Source organism: Schistocerca piceifrons, chromosome 8, assembly GCF_021461385.2.
Source record: "Schistocerca piceifrons isolate TAMUIC-IGC-003096 chromosome 8, iqSchPice1.1, whole genome shotgun sequence".
Classification (NCBI taxonomy): Eukaryota; Metazoa; Arthropoda; class Insecta; order Orthoptera; family Acrididae; genus Schistocerca; species Schistocerca piceifrons.
Genome location: NC_060145.1, coordinates 254,075,191 through 254,095,624, shown reverse-complemented (window position 1 = coordinate 254,095,624; position 20,434 = coordinate 254,075,191). Strand labels below are relative to the sequence as shown.

The 20,434-nt window shown below is 40.1% G+C and overlaps 1 protein-coding gene across 5 annotated transcripts in view; it reads left to right on the top strand.

Moving 5' to 3' along the window:
• The window catches only part of LOC124711303 (nascent polypeptide-associated complex subunit alpha, muscle-specific form), a 421,389-nt gene that overhangs the window by 400,171 nt on the left and 784 nt on the right, over positions 1–20,434 (top strand). For 4 of the 5 annotated variants that reach the window (XM_047241316.1, XM_047241315.1, XM_047241314.1 and 1 more), the window contains one exon: positions 7,169–7,198. The exons of the other annotated variant lie outside the window; for it this stretch is intronic. In XM_047241316.1, coding sequence (XP_047097272.1) covers positions 7,169–7,198 — 30 coding nt within the window. The remainder of the gene's footprint in view (positions 1–7,168; positions 7,199–20,434) is intronic. 5 annotated transcript variants of the gene reach the window in all.

Genomic DNA, 20,434 nt, shown 5'->3' with positions numbered 1-20,434 from the left:
TAAAGGTAGTGCAGATGGTTAATAACATTGCTGCATTCACATATGGAAGCAATGGAGTGCCACTATGAGAGTTTCATTTCACCATGGGGTCTCTCTCTCTCTCTCTCTCTCTCTCTCTCTCTCTCTCTCTCCTGCTACTTGTTTTATAGGTAACATTGTTTGCAGTGCCCGCCAAAGAATCCTTAAGTCAGTGGCAGACTACTTCCAGTATTTCCATCTCACATCTACGTAATGATTTATCATCTCCAAGTGACATTTAGATATTTTTGTTTGGGTTTCCAGGCACATCTGTGGTTTATGAGTGCTATTCATACTCAGTACCATACTCATGTTATTCACCGTAATATTCTTTATCATAAGAAGTAATAACTGATGGTCATTGCCATACCTCCCTGTTGATTAACTTAGTATTCCTAATATTTGCTCCAACCTCATCTTCTGCAGTGACACAGTGCATATATTTTTGTTCTCAATTCTAAGTGTATGGGATATAAATAAATAACATGAAAACTCTTCTATTAGATAACAGTAGTTTGTCTAGGATGGAATAACAGCAATAAGGAAAGGATAGGCTGCTACTCAGCACATAGAGAAGGTGTTGAGTTCAGACAGGCACAACACAAAAGCAAAAGAATACCAGAAATACTTAAGCTTTCATATAAAGTGCTTCTCAGAAGTAGAGTTCTCACACATTTATGCAACAGCGACTCATCTGGGTGCCAAGACCCAACCACTTGGAGAAGCAGCTCTGTGTGTGTGTGTGTGTGTGTGTGTGTGTGTGTGTGTGTGTGTGTGTGTGTGTGTTTGTTTGTTTGTTTGTTTGAGGGGGGTGGAGGGAGGGAGGGGGGGGGGGGAGAGAGAGAGAGAGAGAGAGAGAGAGAGAGAGAGAGAGAGAGAGAGAGAGAGAGCAAGTGGTTGTGCGAGTTCTACTTCTCAGGAATGACTTTGCCTAAAAGCTTAAATATTTCTTGTATTCTTTTTCTTTTACATTGTGCATGTCTGCAGCTTAATGCCTCCTTCATGCTGATTAGAAGCAATCTATCTTTTCCATTTTGTTGTTGTGACAATAGTTTGGTTTTATTCATTTACATGCTAAATGAATTGTGTTTCTTAGGGCACTGAAGAGAGAGGATGAAATAAAATGACAAATACTAAAAAAAGGTTTTTCCTCACTATAATATGGGAACTGTTTGTTTTTTTTACAGATTATTTTAATATATTTTACAGACTGTGTTAATATCTTCAAATATTATAGCAAACTTTTGTGGCAATGAATGTCACGAAGAAAGCAGTAACAATGGGTCAATACAGTTGAGATTATTTTCTGAATAATGTTGAACCAACATAAAATAACACTGCAGTGACTGACTGCAATATTTTTTACCATTAACAAAACAATAATGACATACAGCAGCTATTCAACCTGTACTGTATATCTCACAAACACTTTTTAAGTGCCAGGCTGTCCAATATCACTGCCAACAACTTTCAAGATAGCAAAAATTTATGTGTTACTTATTTTACATGTACCTACAGCTTGACAAATAAAATTAAGTTGAGTAGCTCGAGGATAGTTTGATCAACTGCTCTGGTCCAGAATTAATTTTGAAGGTATACCTTCCTCTGTTCTTGAAATGATTGTAGACTTAGAGGAAATCTGCTTTTATGTACCACCATTATTTGGTATAGCTTATGTCTGCCATTGTTAATGCAATCAGAGTATTAAGTTGCATGGCAACACAATTTTTGTAACTAATGTGTAGCTGTATTTGATGTTTATAGAACATATTTTATACACCAGAATAACCAACAAATCAAAGAAATGACAGCTTCCTATGTTAAGAGTGTAAAACCAGCATTTACAAGCGCTGTTCAATAAAGAATTATCATTTTTTTTTGGGGGGGGGGGGGGGGGGGGGGTTCATGATGAAGGAGATTTCCACACTGAGCTTTGCTGTTTATTCTCAGGATCAAAATGATGAAGTCAAGTTTCATCAGCATTGATTACATTTGAAAGAAACTCCGGGATTTTCCTCTGACATCAACTTAAATGGCATACAGACCAGCATGCAAATGTCCTTTTGTTCGGGAATAAACAATCTTGGAACCCATCGCGCATAGACATGTGTCGTGTAATTTTTCTGCCACAAATGTGTGGGTGGCACCCAATGAAATGTTCAGTATTTCAGAAAGTAACATTAAGGTAATTCGTCAATTCTATCTCACAATGACAGCAGCACTGTTGATGTTTTCTTCCGTAAGAGCAGTAACTGGAGCATCGGGTCCACCTTTGTTTGAAATTGATTGTCGCCCCTCTTTAAACATTTTAAATCACCTTTGAGCTGTACTGTAGGGAAGATCAATCTCTCTGTAGGCCTCCTGTAACATTGTATAGGCCTCAGCTGAAGATTTGTTGAGGCAAAAGCAGAATTTCAAAGCCACATATTGTTCCTCGCGTCTTACCTCCATTGCAGTGGTAGGCGATACTGAGCATGTCTGACCTCGCCTACCTCTCACAGGTGGAAACCAGGAGTTCCCACAATGAAATTACTATGGCGTGTTTATTGCACATTAAGCTAACAGAATATCATAAGATTAAACTTTAATGTGAGAAATTATGACCATAAAAAATTATGATCATTCTTTATTGAACAGTCCTCGTCTATTCAGATGTGGCCAAAATAACTCTTTAATGATAAATATGTCTAAAAACAAAGATGATGTGACTTACCAAACAAAAGTGCTGGCAGGTCGATAGACACACAAATAAACACAAACATACACACAAAATTCAAGCTTTCGCAACCAACGGTTGCTTCATCAGGAAAGAGGGAGGCCTTTGGATAGGACAGAGGTAAACAAAAACCTCTATCCGTGACCTGAAGGCTGACCGATCCATCGTCATTCTTCCGGCGGACAAGGGTTCCACGACCGTGGTACTTGATCGTCGGGAGTATGTGGCTGAGGGACTGCGTCAGCTTTCAGACAACACCACATACAAAGTTTGCCAAGGTAATCCCATTCCTGATGTCCAGGCAGAGCTTCAAGGAATCCTCAGAACCTTAGGCCCCCTACAAAACCTTTCACCTGACTCCATCAACCTCCTGACCCCACCAACAACCCGCACCCCTACCTTCTACCTTCTTCCTAAAATTCACAAACCCAATCATCCCGGCCACCCCATTGTAGCTGGTTACCAAGCCCCCACAGAACGTATCTCTGCCTACGTAGATCAACACCTTCAACCCATTGCATGCAGTCTCCCACCCTTCATCAAAGACACCAACCACTTTCTCGAACGCCTGGAATCCTTACCCAAACTGTTACCCCCGGAAACCATCCTTGTAACCATTGATGCCACTTCCTTATACACAAATATTCCGCACGTCCAGGGCCTCGCTGCGATGGAGCACTTCCTTTCACGCCGATCACCTGCCACCCTACCTAAAACCTCTTTACTCATTACCTTAGCCAGCTTCATCCTGACCCACAACTTCTTCACTTTTGAAGGCCAGACATACCAACAATTAAAGGGAACAGCCATGGGTACCAGGATGGCCCCCTTGTACGCCAACCTATTCATGGGGCGCTTAGAGGAAGCCTTCTTGGTTACCCAGACCTGCCAACCCAAAGTTTGGTACAGATTTATTGATGACATCTTCATGATCTGGACTCACAGTGAAGAAGAACTCCAGAATTTCCTCTCCAACCTCAACTCCTTTGGTTCCATCAGATTCTACTGGTCCTACTCCAAACCCCATGCCACTTTCCTTGACGTTGACCTCCATCTGTCCAATGGCCAGCTTCACACATCCGTCCACATCAAACCCCCCAACAAGCAACAGTACTTCCATTATGACAGCTGCCTCCCATTCCACATCAAACGGTCCCTTCCCTACAGCCTAGGTCTTCGTGGCAAACGAATCTGCTCCAGTCTGGAATCCCTGAACCATTACACCAACAACCTGAAAACAGCTTTCGCATCCCGCGACTACCCTCCCGACCTGGTACAGAAGCAAATAACCAGTCCCTCATCCCCTCAAACCCAGAACCTTCCACAGAAGAACCACAAAAGTGCCCCATTTGTGACAGGATACTTTCCGGGATTGGGTCAGACTCTGAATGTGGCTCTCCAGCAGGGATACGACTTCCTCAAATCCTGCCCTGAAATGAGATCCATCCTTCATGAAATCCTCCCCACTCCACCAAGAGTGTCTTTCCTCTGTCCACCTAACCGTAACCTCTTAGTTCATCCCCATGAAATCCCCAAACCACCTTCCCTACCCTCTGGCTCCTACCCTTGTAACCGCCCCCGGTGTAAAAACTGTCCCATGCACCCTCCCACCACCACCTACTCCAGTCCTGTAACCCGGAAGGTGTACACGATCAAAGGCAGAGCCACGTGTGAAAGCACCCACGTGATTTACCAACTGACCTGCCTACACTGTGAAGCTTTCTATGTGGGAATGACCAGCAACAAACTGTCCATTTGCATGAATGGACACAGGCAGACAGTGTTTGTTGGTAATGAGGATCACCCTGTGGCTAAACATGCCTTGGTGCACGGCCAGCACATCTTGGCACAGTGCTACACCGTCCGGGTTATCTGGATAACTTCCCACTAACACCAACCTGTCAGAACTCCGGAAATGGGAACTTGCCCTTCAGTATATCCTCTCTTCTCGTTATCCGCCAGGCCTCAACCTCCGCTAATTTCAAGTTGCGCGCCGCTCATACCTCACCTGTCTTTCAACAACATCTTTGCCTCTTTACTTCCACGTCGACTGACATCTCTGCCCAAACTCTTTGCCTTTACAAATGTCTGCTTGTGTCTGTGTATGTGCGGATGTGTGTGTGTGTGTGTGTGTGTGTTGTGTGTGTGTGTGGTGTGTGCGCACGCACTGCGCGCGCGCGCCCTAAGGTAAGTCTTTCCGCTCCCGGGATTGGAATGACTCCTTACCCTCTCCCTTAAAACTCACATCCTTTCGTCTTTCCCTCTCCTTCCCTCTTCCTGATGAAGCAACCGTTGGTTGCGAAAGCTTGAATTTTGTGTGTATGTTTGTGTTTGTTTGTGTGTCTATCGACCTGCCAGCGCTTTTGTTTGGTAAGTCACACCATCTTTGTTTTTAGATATATTTTTCCCACGTGGAATGTTTCCCTCTATTATATTCATATGTTTAATGATAAAAATTTATATGATGTCTATACAGCTAAATATAACACTGGACACCGTAAAGAAAATGAATAAATATTGTATTTTAGTTCTTAATGTTTCCCGTTACTAGTAAGTAGCCTTCAAGGACAAGAAACACTTCTTGCAGAAGAGCTTTCAATTAAGACCATAACACACAAATGAATAACAGTAAAATTAATATAAATGTGACAAAGTCATGCAGGAGGCAGGGTGACTATTATTATAATAATCAGTAGTTCTGCATTCAGGCTGACTGATCACAATGGTAAATTTCAAACATCAGGTAAGGAATGTGTTTCAGAATGTATCCATTATCAACATCTACAAAAAATCTGATACAAAAATATTTTTTAAAACATGGTAATGGATAGCTACAGCACTCCACTTTAATTGACATCACCTAGCATAAACTGTACTATACCTACTCAGGAGCAATTGCTGCAGATCCATATGAGTTTAAAATTGTGAGTGATACAAACATTTACTGACTACAGTCACAGTTCTGCTGAGTGCAGATCAAGATGACATTTTTGTCACCAGGTGGAATTACCAAATGTGTAGTGGTGCCAAGGCACATCAACTAATGTAAATTTATCACGTCATGTGGCTAATAGTTGTAAACCAACTTATTATAAAATAAATATTTTCTTCATACAAATGGTAATGATAATTTTACAATGATAACTTATAAAAGAAATATTTTCTTTATACAAATCGTAATGATAATTTTACAATGATAAAATGTTGCACAAAATATTTGTTTAAATTTGGGAGTATTGCATGGTGTCACACATCATCGAAAGCTAAAATCACAATAACTGTGTGATATGACAAGTGGCAAAAATTAAAATATAAAAGAGCAATATAAACATGCCACAATTTTAAATACAGGGAGTAAGACAGGGGAAGGGGAATGCAATATTTTTGTAAAAATTAAGACAGTCCATCTGTCAGACTCAATCTGGTATCAGAAAGTACCCAACATGCACTACTGCACTTACATCAAATAGAAGAACCATTTTCTGCTAATGAGCACAACCAGTTTTTTATGAAACATTGGAAATATTTTAGTATAAGCAACATTTTAGTCTAACCTATGCTTGATAAAGTAACTGGTTGTGTTCACTGGCAGAAAATGGTTCTTCTATTTGATGGGGCACATTAGTGCATATTGGATACTTTCTGGCACCACATTTGAGTCTGACAGATGGGCTGTCTTTAATTTTAACAAAAATATTGTATTCCCCTTCCCCCATCTTACTTTCTGTATTTAAATTTGTGGCAGATGTTTGTACTGCTATTTTGGACTTTAATCTTAGTTTGCTTGTTATATCTCATGGTTGTGATTGATTGTGGCTTTTGATGATGAGTGGCACCCTGTAACACTCCTGAATTTAAACAAATATTTTGTGTGGCCTCTTAACATTGTAAAGTCATCATTACCAATTGTATAAAGAAAATATTTCTTTTATAATAAGTTGATTCACAACCATCAGACCACACAGTATAATAAGTGTACATTAATTGATGTGCCTTGGTGCCACTATACATTTTTCAATGCCATCTGGTAGCAAAAATGTGTTCTTGGTATGCACTCAGCACAATTATGACTGTAGTCTGTGAATCTTTGATTCACGTGCAAATTGAAACACAGTTTATGCAAGTGATTTCAAAGTGGAGTGCTGTAGCTACCCACTGTCATGTTTTAAAAAAATATATTTATAAGTGGTTTTCTGTAGAAATCTGATGGTGAATAAATTCTGAAATATGGTATATGAGCAATAAAGTCATTCTTTGCCTGGTGTTTGACTTTTACCATTGTGACATAGTCAACCTGAATGCAGAACTAGTGATTATTAACAGTAAAATTGACTGGCTGTGGGGATAAAAAGTTGAATTTTTGCAAAATTAGCTTTTAAAGAGATTTGGGATTTATTGCAGTTAAGAACTTATGTATCTTTTCTTTCACCACAGAAACCACAGCCTGAACAGCAACGTACTTTTGTAAGTAGGAATGTTTCTGTGTACATTTATGTTACGTGTTGCACAATGTCCATGAAATAGCAAACTTCTCTTACATCTAACACTGTGTTTGACAGCATTTCCTTGTAATTCTAATGAGGTCCTGTTCCATATAATTCTAAGACCAAGTTTTTTTTACTAAAAGAGACTGATGATTGGAGCTAAAAGAAAAACCAGGACATGTATTTCAATTTTCCTTTGTAAACCTCTGTGCTAACATAGTTTGCAAAAATTGAGTGTATGTTTGAGTTTTATAACCACATGGAAACAGAATGGCAACACATCATGGCTATGAGTTCAATACAACAGAGAATTAAAAATTCTGGGTGAATCATATGAGCAAGTACAGCAACTCACAGCACTAAAATAGCATTGAGCAATGGATTGAAGCAGACGTGGTTTTTTCTTAAATAAAATTCAGCTAACAAACTTGTATACATTGAGGTGTACACAAATATCAGCTGCACACAGATACTATGTCTTTTCTTGTTCCTACCATCCCACCTTACTGCTGCATCACCTTTTTTTGTGCACCTGTGGGTTGCTCAATAATGCTTCTATAGAATGAGTTGTTGTCTTTACTCATACAACTATTTTTATCTATGGACATGTGTGACAACTAATGAAATATACAATACATAACAGCTGAATTGTTTGAAAGTAATGTATGACTTCAGTTTCATAAGTTGTGTTTGCAAAATATTAATACAAATTATTTACAGAAGAAAGAATGGAAACACTGACAATAGTCAACTTCAGGGAAGATCAGTTAGGGTTCTGGAGAAATGCAAGGACATCCAAGGCAATACTGACCCTACAACCTATCCTAGAAGACAGGTTGAAGAAAGGCAAAATACATTTATAGCATCTGCAGTTTTAGGGAAAACTGAAGTGTTCACTGGATTACACACTTGAAAGTAGGAGGGATAAAATAGGTGGAATGAAAGGCTGTTTATCCCTATATTGTTCAGTATGTACACACAGCAAGCAGAAAGGAAACCAAAGTGAAATTTGGAAAGGTAATAAAAGTTCAGGAGAGAAGAAACTAAAAATTTAAGGGGTCAATGACATTGAAATTCTGTCAAGAGATTGCGAAGGATTTGATAGAACATTTGAATGGACTGGATAGTATGTCAGAAATAGATTATAAGATGAACATCTACAAAAGTAAAACAAGGGTAATCGAAGATAACTAAATTCAGTCAGGCAATGCTGAGGGAATTAGTTTAGGAAATGAGATACTAAAAGTAGTAGATGAAAATGATGATGGCTGGAGAACATATGATATGAAAATGAAGAGTGCCAATTGCAAGAAAACTAGTTTCTGAAAAAGAGATATTTAACATTTAATATCAGTTCAAAAGGAAGTTTTTTTCTGAAGGTCTTTCTCTGGAGTGTAGCCTTGTATGGAAGTGAAACATGGAAAATAAGCAGTTCTGACAGGAAGCTTTTGAAATGCTGTGATATAGAAAAATGCTGAAGATTAGATGGGTAGATTAAATAACTAATGAGGACGGTACCGAATCGAAATGGGGAATATTTGCGCCACAACTTGACAAAGAGTAGCAATTGGTACGACACATCCTTAGGCATCAATGAATTCTCAGCTCAGTAACAGAAGGAAGAGTGGGAGGTTACAAATTATAAGGCATCTAAGGTGGATCTCCAATGATTAGACCATGTCAGGACAATGTAAACAGATGTGCTAGTGTGCGTTTCATTGAATACTGTTTTTTTTATGATTTTAAATGTTTTATTTATTGGTTCAAATGGCTCTGAGCACTATGGGACTTAACAGCTGTGGTCATCAGTCCCCTAGAACTTAGAATTACTTAAACCTAACTAACCTAAGGACAGCACACACATCCATGCCCGAGGCAGGATTCGAACCTGCGACCGTAGCAGGTCGCGCGGTTCCGGACTGCGCCTAGAACCCGCGAGACCACCGCGGCCAGCTTTTATTTATTACAGACCTTTATATAATGTGCTACATCTTATCTATACAACAACTTGATGTAAGGTTCAACTCATAATGAACACAATTTATAACAAAAGTTTTTGAAGACCTGAAGATAACAGCAATGTCTGTCAAAGCCAGCTGTTTACAAACAGAGGAAATTTTTATGTGATCTTGCCTTTAGAAAGTTTTTAACAAATATATGTAAGGGATTAACTACATGCATAAGAATATGAGATCAATCTTTCTAGCAGTTGTAATGGTAACACCAGTGACCCAACTAGCCTAAGATATTCAGATTGTCTCCTTCTTTGCCATCTTTTGACAGGCTCTGCCATATCTGTTCTCAACTCGTCTGCCATATCTGTAGAATTTGGTATCTGGTCATATAGTTGTTAAAGAGCTGGATGGTCCATTTCTTTGTTATTAGGCCAAAATGCTTAAATTGCTCTGAATATCATCCAAGCAAGCTGATTTTCCATTTTTATTCTATTTGATAGCTTTCTCTAAATCAGCCAAGCTGAATGTTGTTATAGTTCTAATCCATCGATCCCTTTAAGTCTCTTTTATAGTGCAAATGACCTTGTTTACAGCTTCCACAGTTGCTTCACTAAAAGGATTTTCGTTAACTAAATTGCGGTGTTCTGTAAGTAGAGCAGCTTGGTCTGATGTGAGACTGGGTAGACAAGATGTCCAGCACTGGTAAGGTATAAACATTCAGGACCATCTCTTTATAACTGCAGTGAAGGTGTTTGGAATAGATGCCATTGGACATACTTTAACATCCAATAATTCTGCAAATTTCAACTATTCTGATTTGTTAAATTGTACCTTCTGCAGAAAGGTACTTTCTGAGGTCTAACTACAGCAAATACTTTTCACATTATTGGCCTATACTGTCAGTTGGGTATTGAAGTGCAAATAGATTTTACACATTATGGACTAATACTGCTACTAATGATTATGAGATCAGGGTTGTATCTGCACATCCACCTGCCACTGTTGAATGATGCAGCTAGTTTTGCACCATTGACTAGAGTAAGATGATGCATTTGTGTCCATTCTTGCACTGCTGCCCCATTCTCATCTTATTATCATAGCCCCTGCCCCATTCTCATTTCATTATCATACCCCATAACTTGATATGACTGTTGAAATTACTCATCACAATCTGTGTATTTTTGTTCTGCAAACTGAGTAGTTTATTAACAGTAAATTCAGTGTCAGCTGGTTTATACAGTGTTTCACTGGTACAATTAACCATTTCTTTAGTAAGAATTTCAATATCATTGACCTTCCCCATGAGTGATGACGACTTCCAAGCAGAATTAAACACAATTAAACAAACAGTGACATGCCATAAAAATTATAATGGTTACAATCTTGTCTTGATGGACTCCATACTGCATAAAAAACGAAAACAGGTCTCCACTTTTCTTTATTCTGAGCTTAATCCTCCTCCTCCTCCTCCTCCTCCTCCACCACCTCATTAAATGGTGCACAGTTCCAGATTTAGGTACAGTCCCAGAATGTGGTCACAATGTTCTAGGATCTCTGAAACATAACTTTACCACCAGGAACAAGCTCACAAGCTCGTACTGGAGTACAAGAAAAGATGAATGTGTTCCTCTTTAAAAGACTCTGACAGAAAAGTGGGAAACCAGCTAAATCAGTCCTCATTCCATTTCCCTCACCAACAATTTTGTCATGTGAACATCCAAGAGACAAATAATAAGTAAGGCAACACTTTTTTTTTCTCCGCTGATTTCAGTTGAAAAAATGCAGAATTTGTTGTGAGACATCGTGGAATATTCCCACTTCAGCCCCTATAGTTTCATTAAGTTATGATAGGAGCTTTATGTAGCCTTCAAAATGGCGTCTGTGAAGGTACGTTCCGAGCAGAGAGCTGTCAATCGAGTTTCTTTTGGTGGAAAATCAGAGCACTGCAGTTATTCAGAAACTCCATAGACACCTGGGAAGTGAACAAAAGCACGGTGAGTCATTGGTCAAGGCATCTTTCATCATTGCAGTAAGGTTGTGTTCACCTGTCCAGTCTCCCATGCGCTGGTTGGCCACACACAGCTGTGACTCCTACAATGCTGGAACACGTGGACACACTCATTCAAAGATATCAATGGATAACAATCAAAACAAGTCACTGCTCAACTGGACGTCCCTCTTGGTAGTGCTGACACTCAAGTCTGCGCACCCACGAGGAGTTCACAAAATTTCATTGGAATGTTCCTGCTCATCCACCGTACAGACTGGATCTCACACATCCCAATTTCCATATGCTTAGCCCAATAAAAGATGCAGTTAATGAAAAGCAGTACATGGATGATGCAGAGGTTACTGATGCAGCAAGATGTTAGCTCTGAGGTCAACAAGTAGAGTGGTACCATACAGACATGTAGGCTCTCCCAGTAAGGTGGCATAAGGCCATCACATTGAATGAAGATTGTGTTGAAAAATAGGGTTTTGTAGCTAAAAGAGTAGGGAGCAAGATAGTGTACTGTATAATCCTGAATAAAACCATATTCCTTCAGAAAAGAATGTTTTGCACTTCTTATTGAAAGCCCATTGTATTCACACTCTTTAACATATAACAATCGAAATCCTTTTACCCAGTCTCTCTTCATACTCAACATCTTCCTCTCACTGACACTGTCTCCTTCGCCCCCCCCCCCCCCCCCCGATTTGCAACAAATCCCAGTGCTGCTGTCTCCTCTCTCACTTACACCATCTCCTTTTGTCTTTCTTCCTCGCTGCCACTGTCTCCCCCATACCTCAGCAGCTTAAAAATTCTGTGGGGTCCAACTCATCTTTTCCCCTATACCCATTTGTTTAAAATTTCCATCAAAAATACACCCTCCTCTCTACCTACATGTTAAAAGGGTTTACTTATCTGGGGAAGGGTCCAACCCCCCCCCCCCCCCCCCCCCCCCCCCCCCCCCCCCCCCCCCCCCACCCCCGCAGCCTAAGTATGGTCTCCACTCACCTGTATTTCCATTTCCATTGTGTCCTTTCTCTTTTGCTCCCACTGCTTCTATCTACATCCAGCTACCTTTCATTTCACTGGCACACTCTCCACAAGCATTAACATCTCCTGCTTCTTTGGCTACCACTGCTGTTGCCTTCATCCAACTCTCTCTCTCTCTCTCTCTCTCTCTCTCTCTCTCTCTATCTATCTATCTATATCTCCTCTCTCTCTCTCTTCCACCATCACTGCCCCTCTGCTAATCTCTTTCAGCACAAAAGAACGTTAAATTGTTAGCATGGCAAAATGTTAGGTGACAAAAGTGGAATAATAATCGAAGCAGCTAGTTCCCTACTTTTGTGTCAGAGTCTTTTGAAGAGGAATGCATTCACCTTTTTTGTGGCCTGACAGGAGCCTTTTTCTGCTGATTCTATTCATTTCCTGTCAACAGCAGGGTGTGCTGCTGATATAAAACAAATTCTAAGGTTCAGTAAATTTTTACGTTTCATTTATATACTTTAACACATTTACATACTTTGACACACATAACCAACAAGTAAGTGTGGTTAACACAAAATCATTTGCTTAACATTTTTTATGGATACTTTGCTCATCTATCACAACTCATAGAAGATGCCCAGCTAATGATTAGTATCTTAAATTATTTTACTGAATTTGCAGTCTTTCCAGTTTTACATAATTTTTTGGAAGTCATCTCAAGTTCTTTTCACACATGTTAAGATCTTTTATAGCCCATTTTTGTCACTGGTGTACCACTTTGGGCATATATGTACAAGTGTGGAGAGCCTGTTAGACAGAAGCAAAATGTGCCAAAGTTTTATTGGTGAAAAATGCTGAATAGAAACATAGGAAAATCCAGGATGGAATGTAACAATATTATAAAAAGGATAGTTGCTACTCACCATACTGTGAAGATGATGAGTTGCAGACAGCACAACAAAAAGACTATCAGAAAGTGAGCTTTCGTCCAACAATGCCTTCATTGAAAATAATCATCACACACACACACACACACACACACACACACACACACACAGTCTCTGGCTGCTGAAGTCTGGCTTCAGTGGCCAAAGACTTTGGTCACGCGTACCTTAGTTGCATTTGCATGAGTGTGTGTGTGTGTGTGTGTGTGTGTGTGTGTGTGTGTGTGTGTGTGTGATGATTATTTTCAACGAAGGCCTTGTTGGCCGAAAGCTCACTTCCTGATACTCAGCACCTCCATTATATGGTGAGTAGCAACTGTGCTTTTCATAATATAATTGAATAGAAACATAGTTTTGATGACCTTAGTACCCTTTCCAAGCGTTCAAAATGTCAGCTAAAACTACATTAATGCCTCTGACCAGATATTATATACACATTTTACATGCATAAGTATGGAAACTTTGAACCTCTCTATCTCAGATAATGATAAAAAAAGTTTCAAGGTTCGCCAAAGAACAGTATAAGCTAAAAATTTTGACACTGCCATAAATAGAAATTATAGGAAGTGGCTATCCCCACAACTGGTTTCGATGTTTCCTCAGGAACTGGCCACAAAACAAATCGTGCTGTTAGCAGCAGCTAAGGTCCTTCCTAGAACACACCTAATGCAAAAGAGCCAACCAATTTGCTCAGTTTGCCTTAGTGGTGTGGGAGAGGGGGAGGAAGTGTATAATGTTTGAATTTTGACACTGTACTATAGGATAGCTACAATATGCCCATTGTTCTGATAGGTAGACAAGTGGTCATGACACCAAGGGCTATACAAAACACTTGACCCCTTATCTCTGTGATCATTAAGATCCTGAGCTATGACTCCTTGAAAAATTGCATTTTTGTGGGCAGCTTTCGTGCAAGGGCCGATTTCCACAACACTATTCAAAAAATTTTGCCTGATAGCAGGATACCACATCTGCTTTTGGTAAAAGGGTTGAATATATAAAAATCACTTGTAGCTATGGCGAATTCTATGTATGCCAGTCTGGCACAGCAATCCACTCACTTGAAGAAACATGACAGAAGTTGGAAACAGAAAAGAAGACTCCATCATTACAAACCACCTTCTTAATGAAGGCCACAGTTACAAGGTGCAACAGGAAATCCCACATGACATCCACAAAGGGAGGCATATGAACCATCTTGAAATAATGGAAAGTAATAAATGTATGACTACTTGCCCAAATTTGGAACTTCTATCAGCAGCTGCTCCAAGTGTAACCATGTGTGTGGTGGCAAAGTAAATTACTTTTAAAGTGTCATCATTGGCACCTGACAGCTAGTACGGCTTCATTTTTGTCATTTTGTGCTAGTGTGTGGTAGTTGGTTATGGAAAGTACCATTGCTGAATTAAATGCTATTTACGAAGTAGTAGTTGAAAGAAATCTGGAACGGAAGTCTATCTGCAAAATTTTGGCACCTGCAGGAAGGTTATGTACTGCACTAGATAATGTGTGTGGGGAACTAAATATAAAGTAGATCAACTGGGTGGTGGAATGAAAGAGAAACTGAGATTCACTACTTGTGGGAGCTGAAGCAGATGCAGATAAGAGAGCTTCATCAGTGCAATAAAATTGCAAGAAACTGTGCTGCGGCAGTAGTTTGACTGGATGGTGAGCTGAGATATTAATGTGGAGATCAAGCAGTTATAGATGCAGATCAAACTGCCTCAATAGTGGTGTAAAATTGCAGAAAGGTTCTTGTCACCATTTATATGTTAAATAAAAGTTACAAGTCTTTGAATTCCAAGCCCTTTTTTTTAAAAAAAAGAAAGAAAGGTAAACCCATCCAATTACATCACATATTACAGCTCCTACTTGCATGCTCCATATTTTACTTTATTTCAGTTATGGTGATTTCACTGTAATTTCACATCGCATTATTACTGTTATCTCATTTACCATTTTGGTCCCATTTGTAATACTATACTTGTTGAAGACAGTATTGATTTGTCAAGTCATGCCTTTGAAACATGTCAACAAAGTTTACTGTATTTTGTTCAGTTTATTTTAGTCTCTGAACAATTGTTGTAATTTGTCATGTCGTTCATTAAATCATATGTTATATATTTTATCTAAGCTAAATAGTTATTTTTCATATTTTTATCAAAATAATTCTTTTCACTTTAGTTTTACATCAAACATTATTACTGTCAACTTTAAAAACCAATTGAAAGAATCATCGGATCCACTTGCTTTAAAAATCTTTGATCTCTCAAAATTTATGCATCTGATGATTGCCTAACAATAAAAAACAAGTTGGTTAAATAATAAAGTAGAATAATATACAAGTGCTATCCCTTTCCCATTCATTTACCATAGATTCTAAGACAATGGGAAAAGGTATATTTCACAATGAAAAGCATGGCTATTTTCAAACCGAAACTGCTATATTTATCGATAGGCGCGTAAGATGTGTTGAAGTATGGCAACTGGCTATGTGGGCTACAAGTGCAACATTTCCTGTGTTACTGATGGCATATTCTCACATTGTCGACTGTTGTGGCTTCTTGTAATGCAGCTGTTTTTCCACCCTAAATTGCCTTAAAGTGGTGATGGTTCCATCACATTCATTCAACTCAGTGACAGAGAACAAGCAGTTTACTACAGATATGCCCTTTATGCTCCACAGCAAGGCAAATACAGCTGGAGCCCTTGCACAGTCTAACAGAATTTTCTGAGCAGTGGAAGGAAAGACTGCAGACAGCATGTGTGGACTCAAGTGGGTCCTACTTTAAAAGCAACATCCAATAACTGAACATACACTGTTGTGCAGAACTTGGTATAAAAGTAACTATAGTAGGATGTGTCACTTGCCAAGTAAAATAACTTGAAACAACTTGGACCATACATAGAAAGAGTAGCTATATTATTGTACAGAAGATAACAAAGACATTTGCAATGAGAAGGATAAAAAAGACACTTTTATTTAAAGACAATAAATACACTGAAGTCATTCATAATTTACAATGGTCCCCTGGACATAACGCAAGATAAATAAATGTAAATTTCGTGTGACTAGGGCCTCCTGTTGGGCAGACCATTCACCGGGTGCAAGTCTTTTGATTTGATGCTACTTAGGCAAATTGCGTAATGATGGGGATGAAATAATGATGATTAGGACAACACAACACACAGCCCCTGAGCGGAGAAAATCTCCGACCCAGCCGGGAGTCGAACCCGGGCCCTTAGGATTGACATTCTGTCATGCTGACCACTCAGCTACTGGGGGCGGATGTTACAAAAGATGTGACATGTTTCTTAATAGGGTCTGTGATCACAAGGGATGACAATGTATGCTCTGCAACATGTTCTCACACCGGCCACAAGGTTAGTAAGGAGTTCTTGTGGTGAGATGTTCCATTGCTCCATCAGCACAGTTGACAACTGCTAGATGGTTGTTGGTGCATGTGGATGTTGATGTGCTGCAGCAGTGCGTCTTCTAAAAACATCCCACACATGCTCAATGGAATTTAAGTCAGGAGCAAATAGGCAAACCAGTCTATTCACTGAATATTCTCTCATTCCAGGAACTCGTGCACCTGCACACTTCGATGTGAGCATGCACTGTCATCCGTAAAAATGAAGCCAGTGTCATAATTACATTGGCCAGTGAGTGTACTGTGTTCAAAGATTTGGGAGTCAGTACACTCATGCAACGTTATGCCCATCCGCAACGAAACACCAGGAAATTATGATGTTCAACAATGTCACCAGATGCATTACACATTCCTGCCTGTCACCGTATGAAGGTCATAATGCACCCAGGAACTATGCTGAGCATTATCATTTTGGTGGTCCAGGTGTTATGGTGTGGGGGAGACATAATGTTGTATGTGTGCACTGACCCTCAAATCTTTGAATGTTCACCAGTCAATGTTATTGCAACACTGTACTCCTCCTCAATGTGCATCTTTTCAGGGGTTCATTCAGACTGACTTAATTTTTATGGATGAAAATGCACAACCGCATCAACTGTGTAGGTGCATGAGCTCTTGGAATAAGAGGATATTTGGTGAATGTACTGCCATACCTGTTTCCCTGACTTAAGCCCCTTCAAGCACGTGTTGGATGTGTTGCAGAGACATACTGCAGCATGTCCACATGCACCATCAATCATCTAGCAGTTGTCAACAGTGCTGGTGGAGGAATGGAACACCCAAACACAGCTTACCTACATTGTGGCCAACATGGAAGTAGCTGGAAGTCGTGCATTACTGTCCACTGTGATCACACAAATCCACCCTTTTGTAATGCTTCAATAAAAGTGTCATTTCTGTTCATCCCATTGCTTATTTCTTTCAGTTACCTACTGTACTATACTATACTATACTATAGCTTTCGAATGAAATGATAATTAAATGGACACCTTAGCTGCAAACAGGCATTGATGTACTTCATTAGGGACATGTTGAAAATGTCTGCCCCGATCGGGACTCGAACCCGGGATCTCCTGTTTACAGGGCAGACGCTCTAGCCATCTGAACCACCGAGGGCACAGAGGATAGTGTGCCTGCAAGGACTTATCCCTTGCACGCTCCCTGTGAGCCCCACATTCCCAACATGTCCACACCACAACATTCGTAGTGCACCTAATAGATATACATGAAGTACTTCAACACCTGTTTGCAGCTAGGGTGTCCATTTCATTTCTAGCAAAGCTGCATGGTCATCAACAGTAACTGTTCTTTCGGGAACAGATACTACCGTCATATATACTATAGCTTTCATAGAGCAGTGTTACGTTGACAGTGACACACAATACAAAAGTTGCTCTCATCCTTAATTTTTGCACACCAGCATATTAGACAGGCACACAAATTTGCTGCAAAAATCCAATTTTCTGAGGCAGTCTTTATATACAACAATCTTCCAGTTCAGAACAAGAACAAGAATTAGTAAACTACCTATTCACTGCCTCAGAGTTGATCAGTTCTGATGAGGATTTTTCATAGCATCAAGAAGTGGTTTGAGATCAAGGAAAAGTCAAGCAATAAGACATCTTGACTAACAGCCTCATTTATTTTGTGACAATACAGATTTATTTTAGCTATCTGACAAAGCCCCTTCACACATGGCCACTGCTGTCTCTAAGAACATTATGGACTCACTGAAGCAAGAGTGATCTTGGTTGCAGTGCCTGGTAGGGGGTATGGAAGAGTTGAGGGGTGGAGAAGGGGACGAATAGCAGGACAGGAGTGTGTGAAGATACAGTAATGCTGCTTGTGGTAGTGTACAGACAGAGACATGGCAGTGGCAGGATGGTGGACTGCTAGATGCTACATTGTGAGACTTGGGTTGTGGAGGGAGGGGGGGGGGGGGAGAGAATAGGAGAGACACAGAAAGGAATATACAGGTGAGAGGGGGGAGGGGCATTTGAAGGCATGTGTGAGGCTAGGATGCAAGCACAGAAGGGAACAGAGGAAAGTGGAGGACACAGACAAGTGGTGTTATGGAAATCGAGGGAACGTTCTCATCTGCACACTTCAGAATAACTGGCATTGATACGAAGGATCCAGATGGCATGGGCTGTGAAGAAGCCATGGAAGTCAAATAGGTCATGTTGCATTTGGCATGCTTGGCAACTACATGGACAGCTGACTCTAGCCACAATTTGACAGTGACCTATCATGCAGACAGACAGCCTGTTAGTGGTCATGCTCTGGTAAATTGCTGCATAGAGGTTGAACTTAAGTTGGTAGTAGTGGGAGGATGTATGGGAGAAGTTCTGCATCTACGTCTTTTACAGGGATGTGAGCCATGGGACAAGGGGTTGGGAGCAGGGGTAGAATAAGGACAGATAAGGATATTGCACAGGTTGGGTGGGTGATGGAATATCACTTTCAAAGGGGTAGGGAGGATATATCTCATTTCAGGGCACAATCTGAGGTTGACAAAGCCCCAGTGGAGAACATGATACAGTTGTTCCAGTCCTGGGTGGGATTGAGTCACAAAGGGTTGCTCATTTGCAGCTGATCATTGGGCATTAGGGGGATGCTTGGAGACTGGGTAGACAATGTGCTGGATATTTTGTTTCTGGATAAGGTGGAGAGGATAATTTCAGTCTTCAAATGCCTCGGTTAGCAAGATCCTCACTATATTTGGAGATGAATTTTTCATCACTCCAGATACGTTGACCACAGGGGCCTAGGCTGCATGCTAGGAACATCGTGATGTGGATTGGGTGCAAGCTGTCAAAATGGTGGTATTGTTGGCCATTTGTAGGTTAGGTGCGATGGACGTACTGATGGAGACATCCAAGTGGCAGATTTGTCTTCAAAAGAGAACTAATTATGGGTTAAGATATATTGGCCATGGTGACCAGGAAGAAGGTTGTGTGTTTGAAGTCAATTGGATTATGGGAAAGGCAGGTTCAGCAATGGCAAGTTCAGCATTGGAGGTGCCAATATAGAGGGAGGAGGAACTGACCGTGACAAACAGGGCATTGGGTGGTGAATGGACAGGAAATATGGAGAGTTGTTAAAGGAAATGGTTAGTGACCTTAATTTAGGAGGGTACGTTATGGGTAATAGGCTGAATATGGTGTGCAACAACTGCAGAAATTCTCTCTGAAAGGAGACAGTACCCAGCCTTAATTTAGTAACCTGAGGTTCTGGGGGAGACCAAGGGATTTGAGAAGGGACTTGTTCCACCACTGGTAAAACATGTTTCATTACAAGTAGACCAGCAATTTTAACAATGTATGTCATATAATGCTCAAAATATGACATCCTCCTGCTTCTTACATCAGCATAACAGCTACCAAACTGTCTGTAAGGTTGCTTTGGCACAGTGTGAGGTCTCTTCATTTAATACACGTCACCACCAAATGTGTCTGCTTGCTTTTGTGTCATTTGACTGCCTGTCACACAAAATAAGGTTCACACACCAGTACTGACAGAACTACAATTTTCACAGAAATCTGTCTTTTCTTACATTTTAGTAATCACATCCATTTAATACTTATATCTATTCATATATTGCTCCTATTTATGAATCAGTAGATGTGTGTGACTTATCTGGAACATGTGCCCTTGATTTGAGACCACTTATTCTCTTGATGGAAACTGATTTAGTTTCCTGGCACCCAAGATGCTGAGGTGCCATCAACTGCAAGGCTTCAAGTCACCAAAAATTCCTTAAAACTTTAAAACATTTAGATTCCATAATAATGTGGTGGTGATAACCAGATTACTGTTGATATAAGTGTAACTGATATTTTCCACTGCTAAAAATTGATCAGTGAAATTGTCCCGACTGTGTGGTATTCCTGTTTGCAAAAAATT